General features: G+C 29.8%; 2 protein-coding genes across 4 annotated transcripts; both read left to right on the top strand.

The window, feature by feature from the left end:
* The first annotated feature begins 131 nt into the window (after positions 1 to 131).
* LOC113553790 (cytochrome c oxidase assembly protein COX18, mitochondrial) lies at positions 132 to 2,225 on the top strand. 2 transcript variants are annotated; one of them, XM_026957319.1, is made up of 6 exons: positions 132 to 523; positions 1,113 to 1,250; positions 1,347 to 1,494; positions 1,579 to 1,700; positions 1,811 to 1,921; positions 2,001 to 2,171. In XM_026957319.1, the coding sequence occupies exons 1-6, from the start codon at positions 482 to 484 to the stop codon at positions 2,169 to 2,171; spliced, it is 732 nt and encodes a 243-aa protein (XP_026813120.1). In that variant the 5' UTR covers positions 132 to 481. The 2 variants fall into 2 exon arrangements, with proteins under 2 accessions (XP_026813120.1, XP_026813119.1); XM_026957318.1 differs by having other exon boundaries at positions 465 to 803; positions 2,001 to 2,225.
* Positions 2,207 to 15,606, top strand: LOC113553789. 2 transcript variants are annotated; one of them, XM_026957317.1, is made up of 23 exons: positions 2,207 to 2,221; positions 2,446 to 2,521; positions 2,594 to 2,788; positions 2,865 to 5,542; positions 5,726 to 5,859; positions 6,843 to 7,066; positions 7,270 to 7,420; positions 7,508 to 7,711; positions 7,816 to 8,094; positions 8,162 to 8,259; positions 8,497 to 8,675; positions 8,754 to 8,910; positions 8,996 to 9,122; positions 9,185 to 9,417; positions 9,510 to 9,662; positions 10,292 to 10,459; positions 10,548 to 10,718; positions 12,055 to 12,231; positions 12,801 to 12,953; positions 13,777 to 14,014; positions 14,115 to 14,297; positions 15,053 to 15,171; positions 15,494 to 15,606. In XM_026957317.1, exons 2-22 carry the CDS (start codon positions 2,465 to 2,467, stop codon positions 15,169 to 15,171), a joined length of 6,078 nt encoding a protein of 2,025 aa, XP_026813118.1. In that variant the 5' UTR covers positions 2,207 to 2,221; positions 2,446 to 2,464; the 3' UTR covers positions 15,494 to 15,606. The 2 variants fall into 2 exon arrangements, with proteins under 2 accessions (XP_026813118.1, XP_026813117.1); XM_026957316.1 differs by lacking the exon at positions 15,494 to 15,606 and having other exon boundaries at positions 15,053 to 15,316.
* Positions 15,607 to 22,086: the final 6,480 nt, after the last annotated feature.

Consider the following 22,086-nt stretch of genomic DNA (forward strand, 5'->3'; position numbering starts at 1 on the left):
TGAGGTTATAATGATAATATATCTGGATATCAAATATCCTGTGATAGTAACTTGGAATATTTATATTATGATCCAAGCACCGTGGATCCAAAAGTATACCATAGAATAAATTTTTCTGTGCATATATCATTAAAGATAATAACAACAACAATATTATCATTTATCATATAATATTATACAAAATATACAATTGTCCGGTAAAATATCGGACTGTCAGTGCCGTATAAAAATCTATATAATAATATAACTAGGGTTTAATTTTAATTTGTAGTTTATTTTTTTAAATTATTATTTTTATAATCTCAAACTAAATAAATCACTAAACATTTGGACTATTTGACCATGTGTCACATTATCATACAATCCACTATATTATGCTATTAAAGTTTTAAAAAATTTTATTTATTTTTCATAATTGCAAGTTATTCTATTTTATATATCATTTGAAAGCAGCAAATCATAAAATGATTTTGCAGACATTATGCACTCGTCAAACAAACCTAAGAAAATTCATCGACTGCCGGTATTTGAGCTATTATATGAAAAGACCAAATCCATGTTCATCACATCATAGTAAAAAAAACGATTATTATTTACATTCATTGAACAGAAATGTTACATCTGTTTCCTCAGTAACATTTCCTTCTTGGTTTATGGCATTGTCAAACAGTACACCAGTAGCTTATGCCCAACAATTTATAATTTCATTTCATGAATTTACCGGTACGCCTTGGTGGGCTACAATAATGCTTAGTGCTGTAACTCTGAGATTAGTGATAACTCTACCACTGACAGTGTATCAAGTAGGTAAAATTCCATTTGTGTAATCTTATTCCTAAAAAATTAAAATTAAAACATTTATATACAAAGTTAAATGTTATAAAGTTAATTTTTAAATAAAGTTTGTACTTATAACAAATGTGATATTTCAAATTAAGTAATAATATATTATTTCTATAGCTTAATTTTCCAGTAATATTTCACTACTAGTAAGCTTTGTGTATACATAATAAAATAAGTAATACTTAAATAGAAACTCGAGAAATATATTCTATATTTAGATTTAGATTGGTATTTGGTACTTAATAAAATATTTTTATTTTTTATTTCAGCATTATAATAATTCAAAATTGGAAAATCTTTCTATTGAATTTCAATCAACAGTAAAAGAAATACAAAAAGAAGTAGTTAAGTCATTAAAATTGAATAAATGGCCAGAAAATAAAGCTAAACGTGTTTATAACAAAGCTGTAAGTATATAAATTATTATTAAAATAAAATATCTCATTTAATAAACAATATTTCCATGTTTAATATATTTGTCTACTTTTTGGTTATTATTGTAGGTAAAAAAGTATTGGAATGAATTAATAGTAAAAGAAAACTGTCATCCTGCAAAGTCAACAATTGTAGTTTGGGTACAATTACCATTATGGATTTGTATGTCGATAGCAACTCGTAATCTCACATTAATGTTACCACCAAGTGATGATGGTAAAATTTACTAATATACCTATTACCTAATACTATATTATATTTTTTTCATGTTTTGTTATAAAAGATCCACATTTTTAAAAGCTGTTGCTAGGTTTTATGAACTAACTGATGGTGGAATTTTATGGTTTACAAACTTAACTGCCATAGACCCAACTTTGTGTTTACCTCTAATTATGTGTCTATCAAATCTTTTAATTATTGAGGTAATTTAATTTAAATAAACAAATTATTTAGTATATTTAGTACTGTTTGTTTATATTTATAAAAAAAACATATTTGTTTAACTATACAAATCTTATTTATATATTTATAGGTTCAAACACAATCCCGAAACAAAGAACCAACACGTAATCAAAAAATTATAACAAATGTCTTTCGAGGTCTCACTATTATTATGATGCCACTTTCATGTTTTCTGCCATCAGTATTTATATTTCTATATTTTGTTTTAAAAAATTAATTGATTTAAAATTATGATCGATGTAAACTATTTTTTTTTTTAGGGTGTGAGCTTATATTGGACCGCATCTAGTATTTATGGTCTTTCTCAAAACTTATTCTTATTGTCTCCACAAGTACGTAAATGTTTTGGAATTCCAACAACACCTTACAACAATGAACATCCATACAAATATATATTACATAAGACTAAATCTAAGTTAAAAATGTCTTGATTGCTGTTATTGTAATAATTATTTTCTGGAAATAAAGTTATTATTTATTAGTAAGTAATTAGTATTATTTTTATAATATAAATACATATTTTCTATTGTTTGTGGATCAAGAAAGGGTTATCTAACCGGACATATTGGCAAGGTCCATTTTACTTGTGTTGTATATAGATAAGCCTATAAAATAGTCTTGTTTTTCTGTAAATGTTTTTCAACCTTTGATCTCTTGGACCTAGATAAGTATTAGAAAACCCAAGTAAAATGATAATATTTTCAGTTTAAATGTGCGCATCAACATGAAGAGTTGCACCATTTTTGTAATTTTACTTTTTTTACACAATAAAGCTTTGTATGTAAGTATTTTAGGTATAAATAAAGAAGTATTATTATATGTATTAATCAATTTTTGTAAATCGGATTATTAGACTATTCACTTCGCAAATGCAGTGACTAAACCGTCACTTACTGAGGAACATTTGAACTGGAATGCATTTAATGGAAATGCTAACTCTGGAGTAAAAAATGGAGGTCCTAGAGAAAACAATAAACCTGAAATCAAACCTATTGCTTCTTCAATTTATAAACAACAGACACAGAGTCCCCAAGATATAAACAATGAGGTAAGAATTTTATAAAATTATTATTTTATTCAACAAAGTAGGTTTATTTATTTTGTTATTACATTTACTATTGTAGAATAATGCAGTTATATCATCGGATGGAAAAAATTGTCCTTCTAAAACAACTGGCTTATTCCCTATTCAATCAGATTGCCAAAAGTTTTTAAATTGCTTTAAAGGCCGTGGTTATGTCCAGTCATGTGGACCAGGAACTTTATTTAATCCCAATACTTTAGAATGTGATTTTCCTGCTAAAGTACAATGTCTAGATGGAAATCCATCAAAAATTGATTCATCATTCATAAATAGAAATCCTAATCAGAATTTTGATTTAAACGCTGAAACTTCTAATCAAGATCAAGTATTTATTAACAATGCCAATGAATACCAACCTCAATCAACTAACCAATATCAACCTCATTCAACTAATCAATACCAACCTCAGTCAAATAATCAATATCAGCCTCAATCAACAAACCAATATCAACCTCAATCAACTAATCAATATCAACCTCAATCAAATAATCAATATCAGCCTCAATCAAATAATCAATATCGACCTCAATCAACAAACCAATATCAGCCTCAATCAAATAATCAATATCAACCTCAATCAAATAATCAATATCAACCTCAATCAACTAATCAATATCAGCCTCAATTAAATAACCCATTAGTTGGAACACAATTTATTGTTGAAGGTCAAAATTTGAATACAGATACTTTACAACACTTTGGTTCAGCCGTGACCACAGATTATGGATTACAAACTGGAGAGTCCAAACCACTCTATGGATCTAATTTTGTTGTTAATGGATATACTCAACAAAACACTGAAGAACAATCACAGCAATTTTATCCAAATGAACAAAATACACCTGAAAAACAAGAATTTATTTCAAGAATCTCTCCAAGTTCAGAACTACCTACTAGTAACACAAATTATCCAGGACAAATTCAACAGCAATCCCCTAACAGACAAAACTTTATTCAAAATCCACCAACAAAATTTGAGCCAGTAAATAGAAACCCAAATTATCAAGGACCTATTCAACAGCAATTCCCTACTAAGAACAATTTCTATCCTACTCCACAATCAAAACCTGAGCCAATTAATAGTAATTCAAACTATCCTACACCCACTCAAGAGCAGTTTTCTAATCAACAAAATTTTAATACAAATCCATCAAGAACCAATCCTAATGGATATGTGAATCTAGAACAAGGAACTATACCATTTTCAAAAGGTCAGTCAATTGTTGAAGGCCATCAATTTTTAACAAATCAAAATAACTATAGGACACCCAATAATTATGGTAATGTTCAAGAAACTCAGAGTACTTATTTATCTGAACAAGAACAAATTAATCAACAAAAAAATAAAATACGATTTCCATCCCCATACCCACCTTATTCACAAAACGGTTATAACGGAAATCAAAAACCAATTTCAAATCCTTCTACTGTTAATCCAAATTCTTGGATTCGAGGACAGCTTAAAGTGAAACAGGGTTCTAGTCTAAGTTCTTATCCTAGCACAAATGAAGAATCAGAATATGAAGAATTTCAAACACCTAATAATCAATTCAACAAGCCAGCATCGACTTTTGATCTAGGTAACAAACAACAAATAGATTATAATAAACCAAATAATTATGATTCATCAGGATATGCAAGTCAAACTAACATAAATAATGGGCAACAATCTTCTATTTCAAATGGTCAAGGTTATAACTCAAAATCTTCACCTGTTTATTTAGATCACCCTAAGGTTAGTGAAACTGAACAACAATATTTGAATCCAATACCACAAAATAGGCAAACTAATGGAGATTCAAGAACGAATAAACAATTTAGAATAGTTGTTTCAAATATTTCCAAGCCTATTGATAATACAGAACAGTCAAGACAAAACACAGAATTGATTTCTAATAGAGATTCTTCTGGTAAAAAATTATCAAATAATTACAATGGTTTACAATACCCTGAACAAAAAGAAAATTTAGGTAAAATTCAAAATCCTAGCTATACGGATAATATTCAATCTCCTTCACAAGAATCTCCAGTATACTCATCATCAGCTACCAATTCTAAGTGTCCAAATGGCTTCAGTGGTATTAAACCACATCCTACAGAATGTTCCAAATTTCTGAGCTGTGCAAATGGTAGAGCATTTGAAATGGACTGTGGTCCTGGAACATTGTTTAACCCTACTATATCTGTCTGTGATCACCCATATAATGTAGAATGTAATCAATTTGTAAGAACTACATCAACCACAGAAGAAAATGATTATATTATTATGTACACTACACCAACATCAATACAAGAAGATTATACTCCACTCATTGATGTGAGACGAGACATTGATCAAGAAACTAGTAATAGTAATGTAGTAACTAAAACTGAACCTTTAGAAAATCATAATCAAGCCGTGGTAGAAACTTTGCTAATTGAAAATAAACAGTCAAAAATCTTAAGAAACCCTACATCTATTGATTTACCAGATAACTTTCTACCAAACTCTTCTATAGTTTATACGCCCCCTAAAAATATAAATAACAATGTAGTAGTGAGAATTGATTTGAAACCAAATAGTACTCAGTCAATTCGGTTACGTGGTGGTCCAAAAAGTTCTGAAGGATTTTTACAAGTTCAAGAAAAGCCTTTTCAATGGGGTGTGGTTTGTGATGAACTCAACTCATGGACAATTGATAAAGCAGATATTGTTTGTAAACAACTTGGGTTTAAGAGGTATCTCATATTAATTAATTATTATAATTTTTTTAAACAATAACTAAATAGCATATTTTTAGAATATTAGTAACTTAATTTAATGTAAAATATTGTATTTATATTAGAGCTTCATGAAATTACACAATTTTTCTTGAAAATAATTAACAATCAATATGGTAATTTATTATTTACTTTAATTAGAGGAGCAGAACAAACATGGCAAGGTTTAACTGTGACTACTGATAATCCTACTAGATTATTAAGAAATATAGGTGTTACCAAAGTAACATGTAATGGTCAAGAAAGTGTATTTCATAATTGCAAACTCCAAAATGGTAAGTTTGGTATAAGTACTATACAAAAACTAAATATTTTTTATTTAATAGTTATAACAATTAATTTTATATTACATAAATAAAAAAAGTATATTTTATAATATTTATAAAAATTAATTATACTAAATTATTTTTACTACCTTACCAAGTATAATCTATTCATCTGAACCTATATATTAAATCATATTTTAAATCTGAAATATTAATTAACTATATTACTAAATACCAGTCTGTATTCCTCACTGTGGATTGTGTACAAACTTTATCAAGTTTGCAGATAAGAAGATCATTTTTATTTAATTATTTATTTATTATTTTTTTTTTTTTGATAAATTGAAAGAAATTTTTATTACTTTTTATTTAATTTTTTTAATCTTATTTTTGATATAAACATGTACATTCAATTTTGACGGCCCCTAAAATCTTCCCGAATCTAAAAGTAACCTCCTAAAAATATGAATTGGTGATCCCTACTATAATATTTATATTATTATTATTACCATAAACATTATCCATTGATCAAAATTTATAAATCTAACCATAAAACATTTATACAATACTTCTATAAACAACATATTAAATATAATAGTATCTGCTTCATTGTTATTTAATATTTATGGAAAAATTAGACTTTTTTTATATTAAATCTAAAAACAATATATTATATAGTTCTTTTTATAAATTCATAAATCATGTTCTTTTAATTTTTTCATTATGATTGGTCAGACAAAGTGTTGTTTTAGGCGTTATATAACTTTATTCTAATGTTATGAAAATTGTATCCTAAAATAGTTAAAAAATTTTAGTTTTAAATATATTTGTTAATGATATGTAAACATAAATAATTCATTAAAATTGAATAGAACATAAAATATTTATAATTTTGTTCTTTTTAAATTATTCAAGACTATAAATATATAAATCGATAAAATATTTAACTTAATAGTATATTAATTTATTACTTTATTTTTTCATTTTAATAGATAAAACTTGTAATGTTGAAAGAGATGCAGTCTGGGTAAAATGTCGATCGAATTCAGGCTCTGAATGTCAACCAGAAGAAGTATCTTATGATGGAAAATGTTATAAATTATTTATTCCTGTACCAGAAAAACAAAGTAAAGTTCAAGACATTGGCTATAGCAAAGCTGAAGCATTGGAACACTGTCTTAAACGTGGAGGAAAACTTTTAGATATTAGCTCACAAGTAAATACTCCAAAATAATTATAATAAAAAGTAAAAACATTCATTTGTAAAAATTACTTGTTTTTATTGAATTTAAACTTTTTTTTCATGCTTACAAAGTTACAATCAAAATACATTTACTATTAATAGTCAATATATAATTATAATTATACATTTATCATTAACTATTCTATTATTATAGTGGACTATTTTATTTGTTTTAGAAAGAAAATGATTTCATATCTGAATGGTTATCTAGACAGAAAACAGAAAGTCCTATCCTGACTTCAGGAGTTGGTGTATCATTATTAGGAAGTCCCATATGGATTTGGGAAGGCACTGAAAATCCATTTGTATACCAAAATTGGTGGCCAGGTGATAAACATGATTAGTTGTGTTATGTAGTGTTAACATGTAGTTTAATATGCAATACTAATTAATAATTATATATTATGCTTATAGGTTGGGAATTTAAAAAAGTTCTTTCACCCAATATCAAAACAAACCGTGCACTATGTATTGTCTTACAAAAATCATTCCCTTGTCCTTCTAATCCGAACAGCACAAAATTATGTGACTCTGAGTACTATTACTGGGAAGCCATTGATTGTGGAACAAAGACTGATAGACTACCTTACGTTTGCGAACGAGATGTTGATGACATTGGTAAGGTTTTTTTCATAAAAAATGATGATTCAATAATTTATTGTATGAACTAATAATATGCTTATTAACACTAATAATATTAATTTGACAAATAAAATTACTAGGTTGTGTGAATGGGGCTGGTTCAGATTACATTGGTTCTGCAAATACGACTTCATCTGGTAATGCCTGTTTATTCTGGGAAGATCAGCAAGTTTTAGTGGCTATGAAGTACAGAGTATCAGAAAAAACTCGAAGATCATTATTAGTCAAACATAACAAATGTAGAAATCCTGACGGTACTGATTTGCTGCCATGGTGCTATGTACAAACATCAAATGGAATAGTGCGAAGTGAATTTTGCGATATACCAGTTTGTAATGCTGCCACTAAACCACAAAAAGGTTGTATAGAAAATATTTTTACAATATTTAAAATAGTTTTTATATATTAATATGTTTTAAATTGTAGTCAGTCGAATGATCGAAGAACCAAAATGTGACGCAGGATTTTTTGAATGCCAACCTAATGAATGTATTACTCAAGCCTGGGTTTGTGATAATCAAGCAGTAAGTTGAATAAATTCATGTGTTAGAATAGTTTAGAATAGTTAAAAATGTATTGGTTTCTTTTTGAACTATTTTACTTAGAAAATCATTTTTCTTAAATATTTCTACAATTTAAATAATGAATGCAATCTACATTTTATCTTCTAGTCAAATTAGTTGATATCTTGTATTCAAATATTTTTTTAGTTGAAAATATTTTTCAAGTAATTTTAATATCATTTTATTTTTATCTATTAGGATTGTAGTAACGGTATGGATGAAAAAAATTGTTCTAATATTTTGGACAATTTTATTAAAACTCCAGAAGCTCGATTGACAAGCCATGAAGCTGAAAAATGGCTTCATACTACCGTTAACACTTGTGCTAACCGTTGCATGCAAGCAGATGGTTTTGTTTGTCAATCATTTTCTCATAAGTTAGTTAAATTTATTTAATTGTTAAATTTTATACTGGTTAAATAATTTATTTTTCATTAATATTGTATTATTTTCAGTAAAAATGAACAAACTTGTATATTAAATGAAAAAACAAAAGTTGATACTACAACAGTTTTAGAATCTGATAAAGATTGGGATTACTACGAAACTGATAAAGCTCTTTGTATAGGAAAATTTATTTGTGAAAATGGAAATTGTGTTGATAAATCAAAAGTATACTTTAAATTTGTATTTACAACTTTTAAGATTTAACAAAACTAGTAAATATTATTTAATGATTATTTACACATTTTGTTAGGAATGTGATGGACATAATGATTGTGGAGATCGAAGTGATGAAACTAAATGTACTAAAGATATGATGGGATATGAAATTAGACTGATGGGTGGAAATACCACTAATGAAGGACGTGTTGAAGTCAAAAGTAAAAAAAAAAAATAAAAAATTGAGATTAATTTTAATTTAAATACTTATTTATTATTATAGTCTTAGGTGAATGGGGAGTTATATGTGATGATAAATTTGATTTACGAGAAGCTAATGTCATCTGTCGAGAACTTGGTTTTCTAAATTCTGTTGCTGTAAAATCAAATTCCTATTATGGAGTGCCTAACAAAACAAGATTTGTATTGGATGATCTAGATTGCAATGGAACTGAAAATTCACTTTACTCTTGTCAATTCAAAGAATGGGGAGTTCATGATTGCAATGCTCAAGAGGTAGTTTTTTAAATGGAAAATTTATTTTTATTGTTCTAAATACTATATTAATATTTGATATTAATTTTTTTTTTTTTTTTACTGTGTTATAGTCAGCTGGTGTTGTGTGTAGAGTTGCTGGTGGAAAAGCTTGTTCAAATGATGAATTTGAGTGTAAATCTGGAGAATGTGTTCCAGTACGTTTCTTATGTGATTCATATACAGATTGTACTGATGGATCGGACGAATCACCAGAACGTTGTAATGTGAGTGTCACTACTTCTAAGGCTACTACACCGATATTTCCATCAACTAGTACAACAACTAAGGCTCCAAAAAAATTTATTCAGAAAATAGCTCCTAAGAAAAAAGGATAATTTTGTGCATTAATATTTGTAGCTATTATTAATTATTATAATATATTATGTTAATTCATATGCCAGAGTTTGATGTATTTGTTTAAATTGTTTTTATGTATTAATTTTGAATCAAATATTTTTATTTTTAAATCTGTTACACATACAAATCATACAATAATTGAATGTGATATATAGATTAATAGCTTAATGAAATTGAAGAATATTCCTTAATAGAGAATCTTTAAATATAAATAATTTATTTTAATGTGTTTTTATTTTTATGTAAATGAAAAAAACCAAGTTAAAACGCTGGCATTTGAATTAATAGATTATAATAATTATTGATGCCAGCATTTTAATGTGGAATTTTAATTATCAAAAAAAAAAAAATGTGTTTACATGTTTGTAAACAAATGTGTTGAGTTTCAACTTTCGACTTTCAATTCCTTTGTTTTTTCTTCTGATCTAGTTCTACTAAAATGTTTGTACTTTTTATCTAACCTAACCTACTTTAATATTAATTTTCTATGGTGCAGTCGCCTTTAGAGATACGTTTAGTCGGTGGTAACGAACGTCGAGCAGGTATGGAAGGCAGGGTCGAAGTACGTCAGTTTGGTGTATGGGGAACGGTGTGTGATGATGATTTTGGTACGAACGAAGCACTGGTCATTTGTAACGGTCTAGGTTTTAAGGGAACTGCAGAAGTGAGCGTTATATTTCAATTAATTTGTACTGTTTAAGGATGTGCAAGATATATTATTTTCATTTTTCTTCTGTGTAAAATATATTTAGTTTAAAAAAGAAGCAGCTTTTGGTCCCGGAAATGGACTGATCTGGTTAGATCAATTGCGGTGCGTGGGCAACGAAACATCTTTGGAAGATTGTTTGCATGAGAAATGGGGACAGCACAATTGTAAACACAGCGAAGACGTGTCTGTTATTTGCCATTCGGATTCTAAAAAAGTAATTAAATTTAAAATTCAGCTTTGTAAAAACATTGCTGAAAATATATTGAGGTATTTTTAATCCTGGATGAAAATAATAAGGCCTGGACATGAAAAACTTCCAATTATGTTTTCGATTAAATGCAAATTTTAACTTTCAACTTGGACGTATACGGTGATTATCTACCTACTGATATCTATATACGTACTTGCAGAGTTGTGTACATAAAAATAAAAATATTATAAATTGAAATATACCTACTCATTCTATTAGATGACAAAATAAAAGAGGGGTTCCGCCCTTACAACTATTTCAATAGCCCATCCCCATATATACGTGGTACATCCGTCATTAGTGGACTATGTTAATAACCTCTAGGTGCGAGCCAATTTACTTTGAATATTACTTATCCCCTCACCTCTAAAAAAAAATCAACCAAATGTCTGTCCATGTATACTATGATAAAATAATATGTTAACCATAAACAATAAAAAAAAACAATGTAATAATAAACCTTGTAAACAGTCTCTACGTATATTACTCAAATAATATGAATAATAGTATTCAATATTGCATGTTAAACTATTAAAGGTACCTGGATACCCGCTACTGTTATTCATTACCATAATCGCATGGATTTCAGAGTACCTATACTGCCAATTTCCATTAAACTATAATATCGATAAAAAAATACCTACGACTATATCTACAGTATTTACTTATTTAAAGTGACTATAAAAATATAGAGATGATAACTACCTACATGATTGATTAAAAACAAGGCCATATTTACATTTTTAGTAAATAATTTCTCAAATGTTTGTATATTTATAAAGCATTGTATTCCATCCTCTAACATCTATTCGTGGTCACGACGTTGGGCCCATGTATATAAGGTGATCCTCTTAAAAGATTAACTATTATTTTTTCGAAAAGTTAAAAGTTCTGATGAGAAGTTAGAACCCAAAGAGTGTTGTAGACAAACATTTTGCGAAATAGGTATCTACTTACCCGCCACCCAGTATCTCTGTGCTAATCTCACACATCATATAATAAACTTTAAAATTTAAATACTTATAATATAAGCTTATAACTATCTAGGTACATATGACATACAGTAGTTATACTAATATTATAGGTACTTATATAAAATTCAGTTTTTATATGTTTAAATTTCTTAAAAGAATATTTTGCTTTGGAATAGGTATGAAATAAAAAGAATCATCATAATGGTCTATTCACAAATATTGGATATTTACTTATGTGACGCATTCTATTGCTGCCATATTGTGTATTAGATTTTTTTAAACTATACTGAAATTTTCCACTTTTTGTTTCATTGTTAATCGCTAAGACGAACGACACACAGGAAACGACGACAAAAAGTACATTGCCGAAGAAAAAGAACCTGAAAGAACTGTTGTCCAATCAGTGTGGAAGGCGATTAGTGACAGTTCCAAAGTCTATGAGTATGGTGCAACAGAGAATTGCGTCGGGATTTAAGACCGAAAGAGGAGACCATCCTTGGCAGGTCAGTGCATTATAATTAATTTGAGTGAAGGAAAATATAATATGTGTTTTCGAATAAAATAATATTGTTTGATTTGCGCCGTTACCTGTATAGTTAAATAATAATAATATAAAATCAGATAATCTGATTAAATCTGCGTTGGTACTTATACTAATATTGTTACGTCGGTTCTCAGTGAAACAATTTAAATATGACCCAACAATTAAATTTTGCAATATTCACGATAAGAAATAAAATTTATGCAATTTCATGAAGTATCGGACCTCGAAACAACTGAGAGCAAATACAATTTCAAAAACCATTATAAAATAAGTTATCGTTTACTTTTTTGTGAATTCAAATTATATATTATAGTTGGTACTACTTACATCATTTTTGGTAGAATGTAATTTTTTTACCATTCAATATAAATACCTCTTAGACAATAGTAAAATACGGTAATTCATATTTTATAGGCCATCCTCGATAATTGGCTTGAATTGCATTTAACCAATTACCAGTGGTTATATCTTATATATAATTATTTTCGTTTACTTATTCTTGATCGTCGGCTAAACCATGTTTTATAGGCTAGTATTAGATCGAGAACACCAGCCGGTCAAACGGAACACGTTTGCGGAGCGGTAATCATTTCCAAGTACCACGTATTGACAGCGGCGCATTGTGTACGTGATTTGGATAAAGACTTCTACTTCGTTAGGATTGGTGACTACAACATGGGGGTAAGTAATTACCTTAATTACTTGCAGTATAGGAACTATATACCTATCATATTATACTATAAAATAGAAGAATTATTTAAGGGATATAATTACCAATATAGCATTATAATGCATAAACTCACCTCCTTATTCTTTGTTTAAAAATGAAAAAATCTGATTTAAAAAATAAAAATTCACTTTTTGTTCTTAAATTGAAAAATTACATACATTTATAATATTGTAAAAAGCTGGTATACGCCAAAGCAGCAACCTCACTCCAGAGCTGTTTATTATTTATACGGCTGACATACCTGTGGACTATGACTACAAACACCACCATTACCACCTACACTGACGATACTTCAATACTTAATTCCAAAAATAATCCTGATGAAACATCCAGCCTAATATAAACCCACTTAAATTCAATTGACAATTGAGCTACTAACTGGTGAATTAAAATAAATCCTGTCAAATTTGTATATGTAACATTTACGTTAAAAAGAGTCGACCATACATCTATTCACTTTCAACTTTCAAGGTACTCAAATATTGTATCATCTTCTAGTATAAAATATCTCGGAATTATCCCTGATAAAAGAATAAATTGGGGCCCCCACCTTAAACTAAAAAGAAAACTCCTTAACAGTAGACTACATCTACTTCGTTCAATTTTAAAATCAAATCTTCCAATCGATCGCTCTCCGTATGATAACCTCTGCACCTTGGTTTATAATGTTGTATCTAACCCTACATTTCACTCTGACTTCAAAATAGAATAAATTAATCAAATAACTACCAAACATGGTACATACGCCTAAACGAATTCATATATTTGATTTAGACGCCCGAAGACTCCGAACAAGATATTTACATCGATGAAATTTACATTCACGAGAATTTTGAGGTAAGCGTTAAATTGAACAACGATATAGCCGTAATCAAATTAAAAACTAGCGGTGCGGGAATCAAGTTCAATCAATACGTTCAGCCAATTTGTTTGCCAACGGAAATTATCAAATTAAATTCTAATATGAACTGTACCATCACCGGATGGGGATCAGACGGTTCCATCAGTTCGAGTAAGTTTACCACAATAAATACCAGCTATGATTAATAATAATATGGTATAACAGCAATTGATATATACAGTTTTTATTTTGGTTGATTTAATTTTAACAGGTTTCGCTAACACCTTGAGATCAGCAACAGTGCCGATAATAGACATGAAAATATGTAAAGCTGCTTATGTGTACGGAAAAACGACAATTAGCAACGGGATGTTTTGTGCGGGAAACTTAGACGGCGGAGCCGATGCCTGTCAAGGCGATTCCGGCGGCCCTATGGTGTGCTCTACAGAATTAGGTAAAAGTTTAAAACAATAAATAAATTGAAAAAAAAACTATACCTAATGACATTAGGCTAATCGCCATGTATACCTATTGGCTATTTTATTTAGTTTAAAACGACTTTTTTAATAATATTAAAGCATTAGAATTTATAATAATATATGTCAACTACTAACTACTGAGTACCTATTACACGAGTGATAATGATAAATATACATATTTTATTAAAAATTTAAAAATTAAAAGTTTATATCACTATTGCTAATGTTATTGCATTTACTATTATAACCATACCATTCTAATGTGTGTGTGTGATACGAACAAATTACATAAGTGCATAATGCATATTACGAACTTAAAAATGTGTGTAATTTTAAATTTTAAATCGTCGGAAAAAGTTTATCCATTCCACATTAGCTATTTAATGAATAGGTATGTAGTAGTATGTATACATAGTAGATGTGGTGATAATATTTATTTTTCAAAAATTAGGGGACAAACATACTGCTTGCTACCTGTATAAAAATTAACAATTGTGTAATATGTGTACATTATAATATAATTATTTGGTATATCGATAAAACTATAGCTAACGTAATTTTCGTATATTTTAATGAGTTATTCATAAACAAAGTAATATTAATTATTCGTATTTTATAAATTATTTAAATGTTTTATGTGGTTATGGTATAGATATGTTCTTATATGTTAGATATCTGTGTTTTAATAATATCTTATATATATATTTATTCTTTACATGTTTTTATTCAGGTGAAACTGTTATGGGTATAACGAGTTGGGGTTATGGCTGCGGACGAGCCAACAAGCCAGGAGTGTATACCAATGTCTTGTTTTACGAAGAATGGCTGTCAAAAACATTATTGAAATAAGTTAGGATCTCTAATATAGTAAAATTTAAAATGAAATAAAATAACAAATATTAATCTTAATCACCATAAATACTTACCTTTGGGTTTTAGGCTTCGACCTATATTATAATTAATATGAAATATCTTATAATATTCCAAAATTATGTTGTAAAACAATACAAATAAGTTAATGTTACACTAATTATAAGTTAATGATATTAATATTTTAATTTATTTTTACAATATACTTTATATTACCTATTTGACTAATTAAAAAATAGGTAATGACTATTTTATATCATATAACAATTTATAAAATAAAAACTATTTTGTTTTTTTTAAGGAGTTCAGTCTTATGAAGATAAAAAACTTTATTTTGAAGCGATACATAATATCATCCTGCGTTTTTTGTCATGTACATATAACACGGTATTACAAAAATGTTAACGCAATACAATTCAGAATCCGCTAACATTATTTAAAATATATAATAATAAATTTGCGTTTTGTGTTTGTATTAACTATTGTTCATTGCAAAACAATCTTTTATTGGAAACTTAACCCTTTTGAATTTAACTGGAAAATTTCAGCTTCTCAAGTACTAAACAACATATTTTGTATTTTCTTAAGTAGTGACACAATTGCAGTGAACTATTGAAGACTTTCGGCATCAATAGCTGAATGCTATTCGAAAAAACGGGCATCGTGAGAGTAGTTAGAACAACTCTATGAAATAAAAGTTAAATAGTGTCGTACTGTCGTCATCAAAGTGATACATAAAAAAAGCTTGTGGTTGTTTTATATATGTATAATTTATAAATATTTAAGGTTTATGTTATGAATTATTATATTGATATGTTATTTACTTAATCAGTTCGACTATAATATACATATCACGCGTTTATAGACACCTCATCAAAACATAACTAACACTAGATACGGTAAAACATGTTCATTAAAATCGTTGTTCAAAATGATTGAAAAATAACCGATAGATACCTCTAATATTACAATAACATATTACAATATATTTAAATAAAATTTAAATTATTACAGATTTATTATTACTTTATATGGTATAGGTACTCGTAATTTTATAACAGTTTGATAACATTTCATAGTAATGTAAAAATTTAAACTTATAATTATTCACATTAGCATATATAATAGAAATAAAAATAAGTATACCGTACACCATTATTTATATCGTACTTTCTCGACTATTTCGAGATCTGTATGAAAAATAATATCATATACCAAAATTACCATAATCAATTATCATGATATTACTAGATAATATAATACATCGATAAATAATAGTGTTCAGAAAAATAAACGGGACAGCAAAATCCTAATGTCGACTGCGATTAGAATTGATGAACATACAGGTATTTGCTGGCTTGTAATAAACAACGCTGTGCTTGTCGTCAGGGTGATTTTCGAAATCATCTGCCACGGCGGCGAGCAACGATATTCTAAACAACTTTATTTGTCAATCAAAATCCTAAGACGTGTATACACAACTGCTCATTTCCTCATAAAATAATGGCTTCTCAATTCATCGATATCAATACGACCAGAGCGTTCTTGGACTATGCGTTCCAGGCGCTCCAAACCATCCTGGACCGCATCATAGAAATTGAAAACACCATGATTGAAGCTGAAAAGTCCACTAACGAGTCCTCTGATGAATCTGCTGACAAATCCGCCGATGAGTCCGCCGACAAGTCCGTTGATTTATTGATTCGCGATATCGTTGAACATTTATTGTCGTCGGTATGTGAACCGCCGGTTGGCGAGGACGCGCCGCCCGATGTCGCGCTGCTGCAGGACGTCGTCGATACCTCCTGCACAGCAAGAACGACTACGGTAGTCGACGAAAACGGGCCGTCAGACGACGGGAAGCTCGCGGAGGACCGCCGCGTGATCTCGGAGCCGGCCAAAGGACCGGAAGTCAGAAATAGTCTCGGCGAGATCGTGGGTTGGCTTCGCCTGGATGAGACGCCCGTGCAAATCGCTCCGCGCCGTCCACGCCGTTTTGCCACGGCATGGCGAGACGTCAAGCGCTTTGTGTTGGGAGCGTGCTGCATCCGACGTAAATAGCGTCCCGGAAGTGGCCCCTTCGGCCGGAGGTCATCGGTCGCAGGATGACGGCGACGAAGGATTGGGGGGGGGGATGTACGAGAAAGTGCGCGGACGGTACTGGCGGTATGTCGTCCGAGCACATTCTCCGCGGTAACCTGCGAGCGCAACGTGTTCTCGCGGTGGTCGTGCGTTCGCGGTCGCCGTGATACAGTCGATCCTCTGGTGGTTGTGCGGGCACTCGGACGTTTAGGACACGCGGAACGACGGACGACGGCGATGCGGTGGCTAGTTATGGTACCGACGTGGGCAACGATTCCGCCCCGACGGTACCGACGACGACGGCGACGACGGCGGTGATGATGACGAATCAGTTCGCGGGGTGAGTTTATATACAGAGGAGTAAGGATCGCGGACGTCAGCGGCGCCGGACCTGTGGAAACTTGTGGTTTCAGGGTTCGGCGGCGCGTGTGACTCCGACGGCGGCCGACGAGATCCTGCTGGACGAAATCTAAGTAGAGTATCGGAACTGCGGCGCGCGTCGTGGCGCAGTCCGCTGGCTCTCTTTTTGGTCCTCCGAAGCAATCCCATCAGCCGAGTCCCACGACTTGTTCCGTAGCGCCGATTTATAAGCTCGCCCCGTGTTTCGGTCGCCGCCACCCGTCGCCAGAATCGTTATTCATTGCCACTTCAGTATATGTCGTACCGCACGACATCGTGCACTAGCACCACAATCGCTGTTAACCGTCGTTCCCACGCGCCCTGAGCAGCCGAGCCTCGTCCTCCGCAATGGTCGACGCATCGCGCGCCCGAGCTAACGACCCCGCGACACTCGTCGTCTGCCCGCAGGACCGGTCGCGAGAATGTGCAGAGCCGACCAGTGGCCTTTAATTCACGATATTTTGCACCGAATACGCCATCTCATACCTCCCCCCCCAATCAACGTTTTTTTGTGTCGTTCTGTCATCCGATGTGTTTTTTTTTATTGCTTTTTTGTTGTGTTTCTTTAAGCTATTAGCGACTTTTTTCTGATTCATATGTATTTATATTTTGTTTTTTTCTTTTTTGTAATAAGCCACTTTTGGCAACTTTTTTCAACTACACTCACTTTATATTTGTCTTACCTTGTTAATTGTTTTTTTTTTCTTAAAGCTTAACTTTATCAATTTTTTCTGATTTAAATGCCTTTATTTTGTTTTTTTTCTTTTTTTGTACTAAATTTTGTGCCACTTTGAGCCACCCGATGTTTTTTCATTTTTATAATTATTTTGAAATTTAAAATGTATTTATCTACGTGAGTCAGTAAGCCACATTTTTTCCATTTATTAAAAATGTTAATAAAATTTCTCTGTTGATATAAAAATTATTGTTTCTTTTTTTTAAATGGTCAAGGATATAATACTTAAATTATTTTACCTAATCAACGAAATAATGACTAATAAAATCGTTTGTATTTATAGAGTTACATGAACATCTTCATGGTCGTTGTATGGAACTGCATGCGCTATAAATACTATAAATACGTATTAAATAATATTTCAAAAAATAGTTGATACATCGTAAACATTAAGCGCACGCAGTGAATTGTAAATACTTAACACCGATGGATAAATGCAGCAAGGATAGGTATATAAACTAGGTATAACTGTATATGAATTAAAAATGTGTTATATTATGTGTTATGTGGAAAATTAATGTCATTAGTCAGATCTTACATAATATGATTAATAAAACAAATTAAAAATTGTATTTTACTTATACATAGCTATGTCGAAAAATATATATATTTTTAAAGCATTATAGGTGATGTGGCTATTTATGATTCACGAATTACGATATCAAATTGTCAACTATCAAGGTAGGTAATAAATATTAACAATGCACCTTATTATAATCGATGAAAATAAAATCTCATACAACTATAGTTGGGTTAGGTTATTTATATTTTCTAATTTTAATAATCTCCACATTTCAAAATTTCCAAAATATAAATGTTATTTTAGACAGTTAGATACCTATACAATATACATAGAACATAATATATAATTGCTTATAGTGACAGCTTGCCCTGATTACCACATTTTTAACTATTATGTGTGTATTACAACTTAATAATGAAGAGTTGTTCTGTTATTATAAACGAATTGTAAAACTGCTGGATGAATGTATATCAAAATTTAAAAGGTTATTTTCCCTGAATTAAAAGTTCTCATCTAGTGAGTTTATCGTTTTGGGCTATTATGTTTAGAAAATAAGGTCCAATAATAGTAAGAGTTATTAAAATTTTAAATTGTCTTTTCATCATAGATACTGTATTTTTAATGAGTGGTATAAAGTTATTTAAATATACTATAATGACTACGAACCTAGGGCTACAAATAACAATAATTGATGGTATAATTATTATTATAATAATATAACAAAGAAGACATATGTATAATAACTAATAAGATACAATAAGTTAATAAGCAGAATGTGAACTGTCCAATATTGACAATAAAATACTCATCATTCTTACAAGTGGCTCATTAGCAGCATAGTTTGTGCTACAAACGGATAGTTATTACGTGTAGCTAAAGTAATGATTTTGAAATTAATGTAAGGGAAGATAATTATTGAGTAGTCAGTTACACCTGAGAGTAAATTTTAAAGTAAAGTTAAATTCGCTTGTATTTTCCTATTAGCCAACGTAGATAATTGCAGAGAATAAAGAGCTGGATAATAGTTAATTATGTGGTTAATGGTTAATTTTTAATACATACCCAGCTACGAACTACGTACAAAAATATACGCAGTGCACGTTCCCTGAAACAGCTATGATTAATTGCATGCGGATTCCATAATACAGATCCGTATTCAAGCATAAATTCTACAAAGGCACAATCGCACAGAATAATAATTTGATAAGTGCAACGTGCGACCAATTTGAACTGAGTACAAATACGTTTGACATACCCAAACATTTTTAATGCTTTACAACAATACAACTATTAGAAGATTCTATCTGAGGGGAAACGTTAATAATTTAATATAGTGTCAAAAACTATACTCAAATCTTTGACCGTGTTTCCTTCCCTTATGTCCATTAACATTATAATCAAATCAAAGACAATCAGAGAATTAGTGATACATCTTCCGAATCTTCGAACTTTCCAACAATATCATATACATAAAACATAAGTCCACGCTTTCAATGAAATCCGACAATCATCTTTCTTTATACATTTAATATGTATGTTATGTTATGTCCCTTTATGAAAATAACAACTTATTGGAGGCAGTAATACTATATTGCACCATTTGCACCAGAGTTCCGTACACTAAACCAGTGTTTCCCAACTTCTTTTACTCGCGGAACCTTTGCAAGAGCTTGAACGTCTTGTGGAACCTCCATATATTTGTCGGGAGCTATTCTATGTTAGAATCATGATTTAAATCAAAAATATTATTAATTTATTTATATTTTCTCAAATTTCTCACGGAACCCTTGGCAACGACTGACGGAACCCTTAGGTTCCGCGGAACATTAGTTGGGAAACATTGCACTAGACTGTGTAGTTTGTATTAAAAAAATTTTTTAAATAATTTTCTCATATTACAAATTATTATGATTATTATGATTAATAAATTTAATAAAAACATAATTTTGTTAATTTTCAAATTTATCGGTAGGTATCTATAACTCTTTTTAAACATTCGGTGAGATAGTTAAATATTTTCAACTTTTGGGTAAGTAGTATAATAATGAGCGTTAACAAAATTTTGTTACAAATAACATCAACAAATCATACTGCTCGATTGAACACATATAGTGGTCTACACTGAATACACTTAATAATAGTATGCTTAAACGTCTATGATGCCCGCCGTCATCAGCCACCGCTAACCATAAAATGCCAGACAAGTGTAATAAATAAATAATAATATATGTTTATGGTAAGATAACCAGACGGTTACCAGGTACAGACTAAAGACGACGTTTAATGGCAATTATAAATTAATATCATAAATAAACATATACGTCAAAATCATTCTGCTGCAGCCTGTTGAATTTTCTATTTTAATTTTAAAGTTGTTAAATAATAATGTAGGCCATGGGGTGATAATAACGTAAGACACTCATATCAGAAACACTAACGTATGAAAAATATTCATTTAACATAGATAATTTTAAGTCGTTGCAAAACAACATTTTTGAAGAAAAGAATTATATGTTTTAATATTTTTTATCTTAAAAACTACTTGACCAAAATTTGATTTGTATACATTGAACTATCAAAGTATTTAAAAAAATTTTCTGCCTTGAGTTAAGGAATTAAAAATACACATTGTCATTAACTAACGATAACGATGAAAATAGAAAAATATATTTTCAGAAATTTTTAGGTTCGCAATCTTGATACATACCTCGTGGCTCGGAACCTGTGTTTTATTTTAATTTGTAATAATGTAATCGTATTAAATAAAGTCTTTTGTTTATCGTAGATTAGGTAGGTACATAATGGTCAATTTTCACTGTAATTAGTTACTTATCAGTAATATACATTTTTGTGAACAATTTCATATTATTATATGTTTATTGTTTATGTGTATCAACTATCAGTATTCACTATAAATAAATATAGATATTATTTACCTAAAAAAACGATAGATACGGAAAAAACGATACGGTAAAAAACATCAAGTATGTTTTACATAGAATCACATAATTAATTTATAATTAAGTTAATTATCAAATTAAAATATCAAAATTATAAATAAATAAATAAATAATAATAAATTACAAATATCGTATAGAATATGAGGGTTATGCTACAGCTGTTAAAACAATTTAAATTTATAAAAACCATAAAT

Source organism: Rhopalosiphum maidis, chromosome 2 (assembly GCF_003676215.2).
Source record: "Rhopalosiphum maidis isolate BTI-1 chromosome 2, ASM367621v3, whole genome shotgun sequence".
Taxonomy (NCBI): Eukaryota; Metazoa; Arthropoda; class Insecta; order Hemiptera; family Aphididae; genus Rhopalosiphum; species Rhopalosiphum maidis.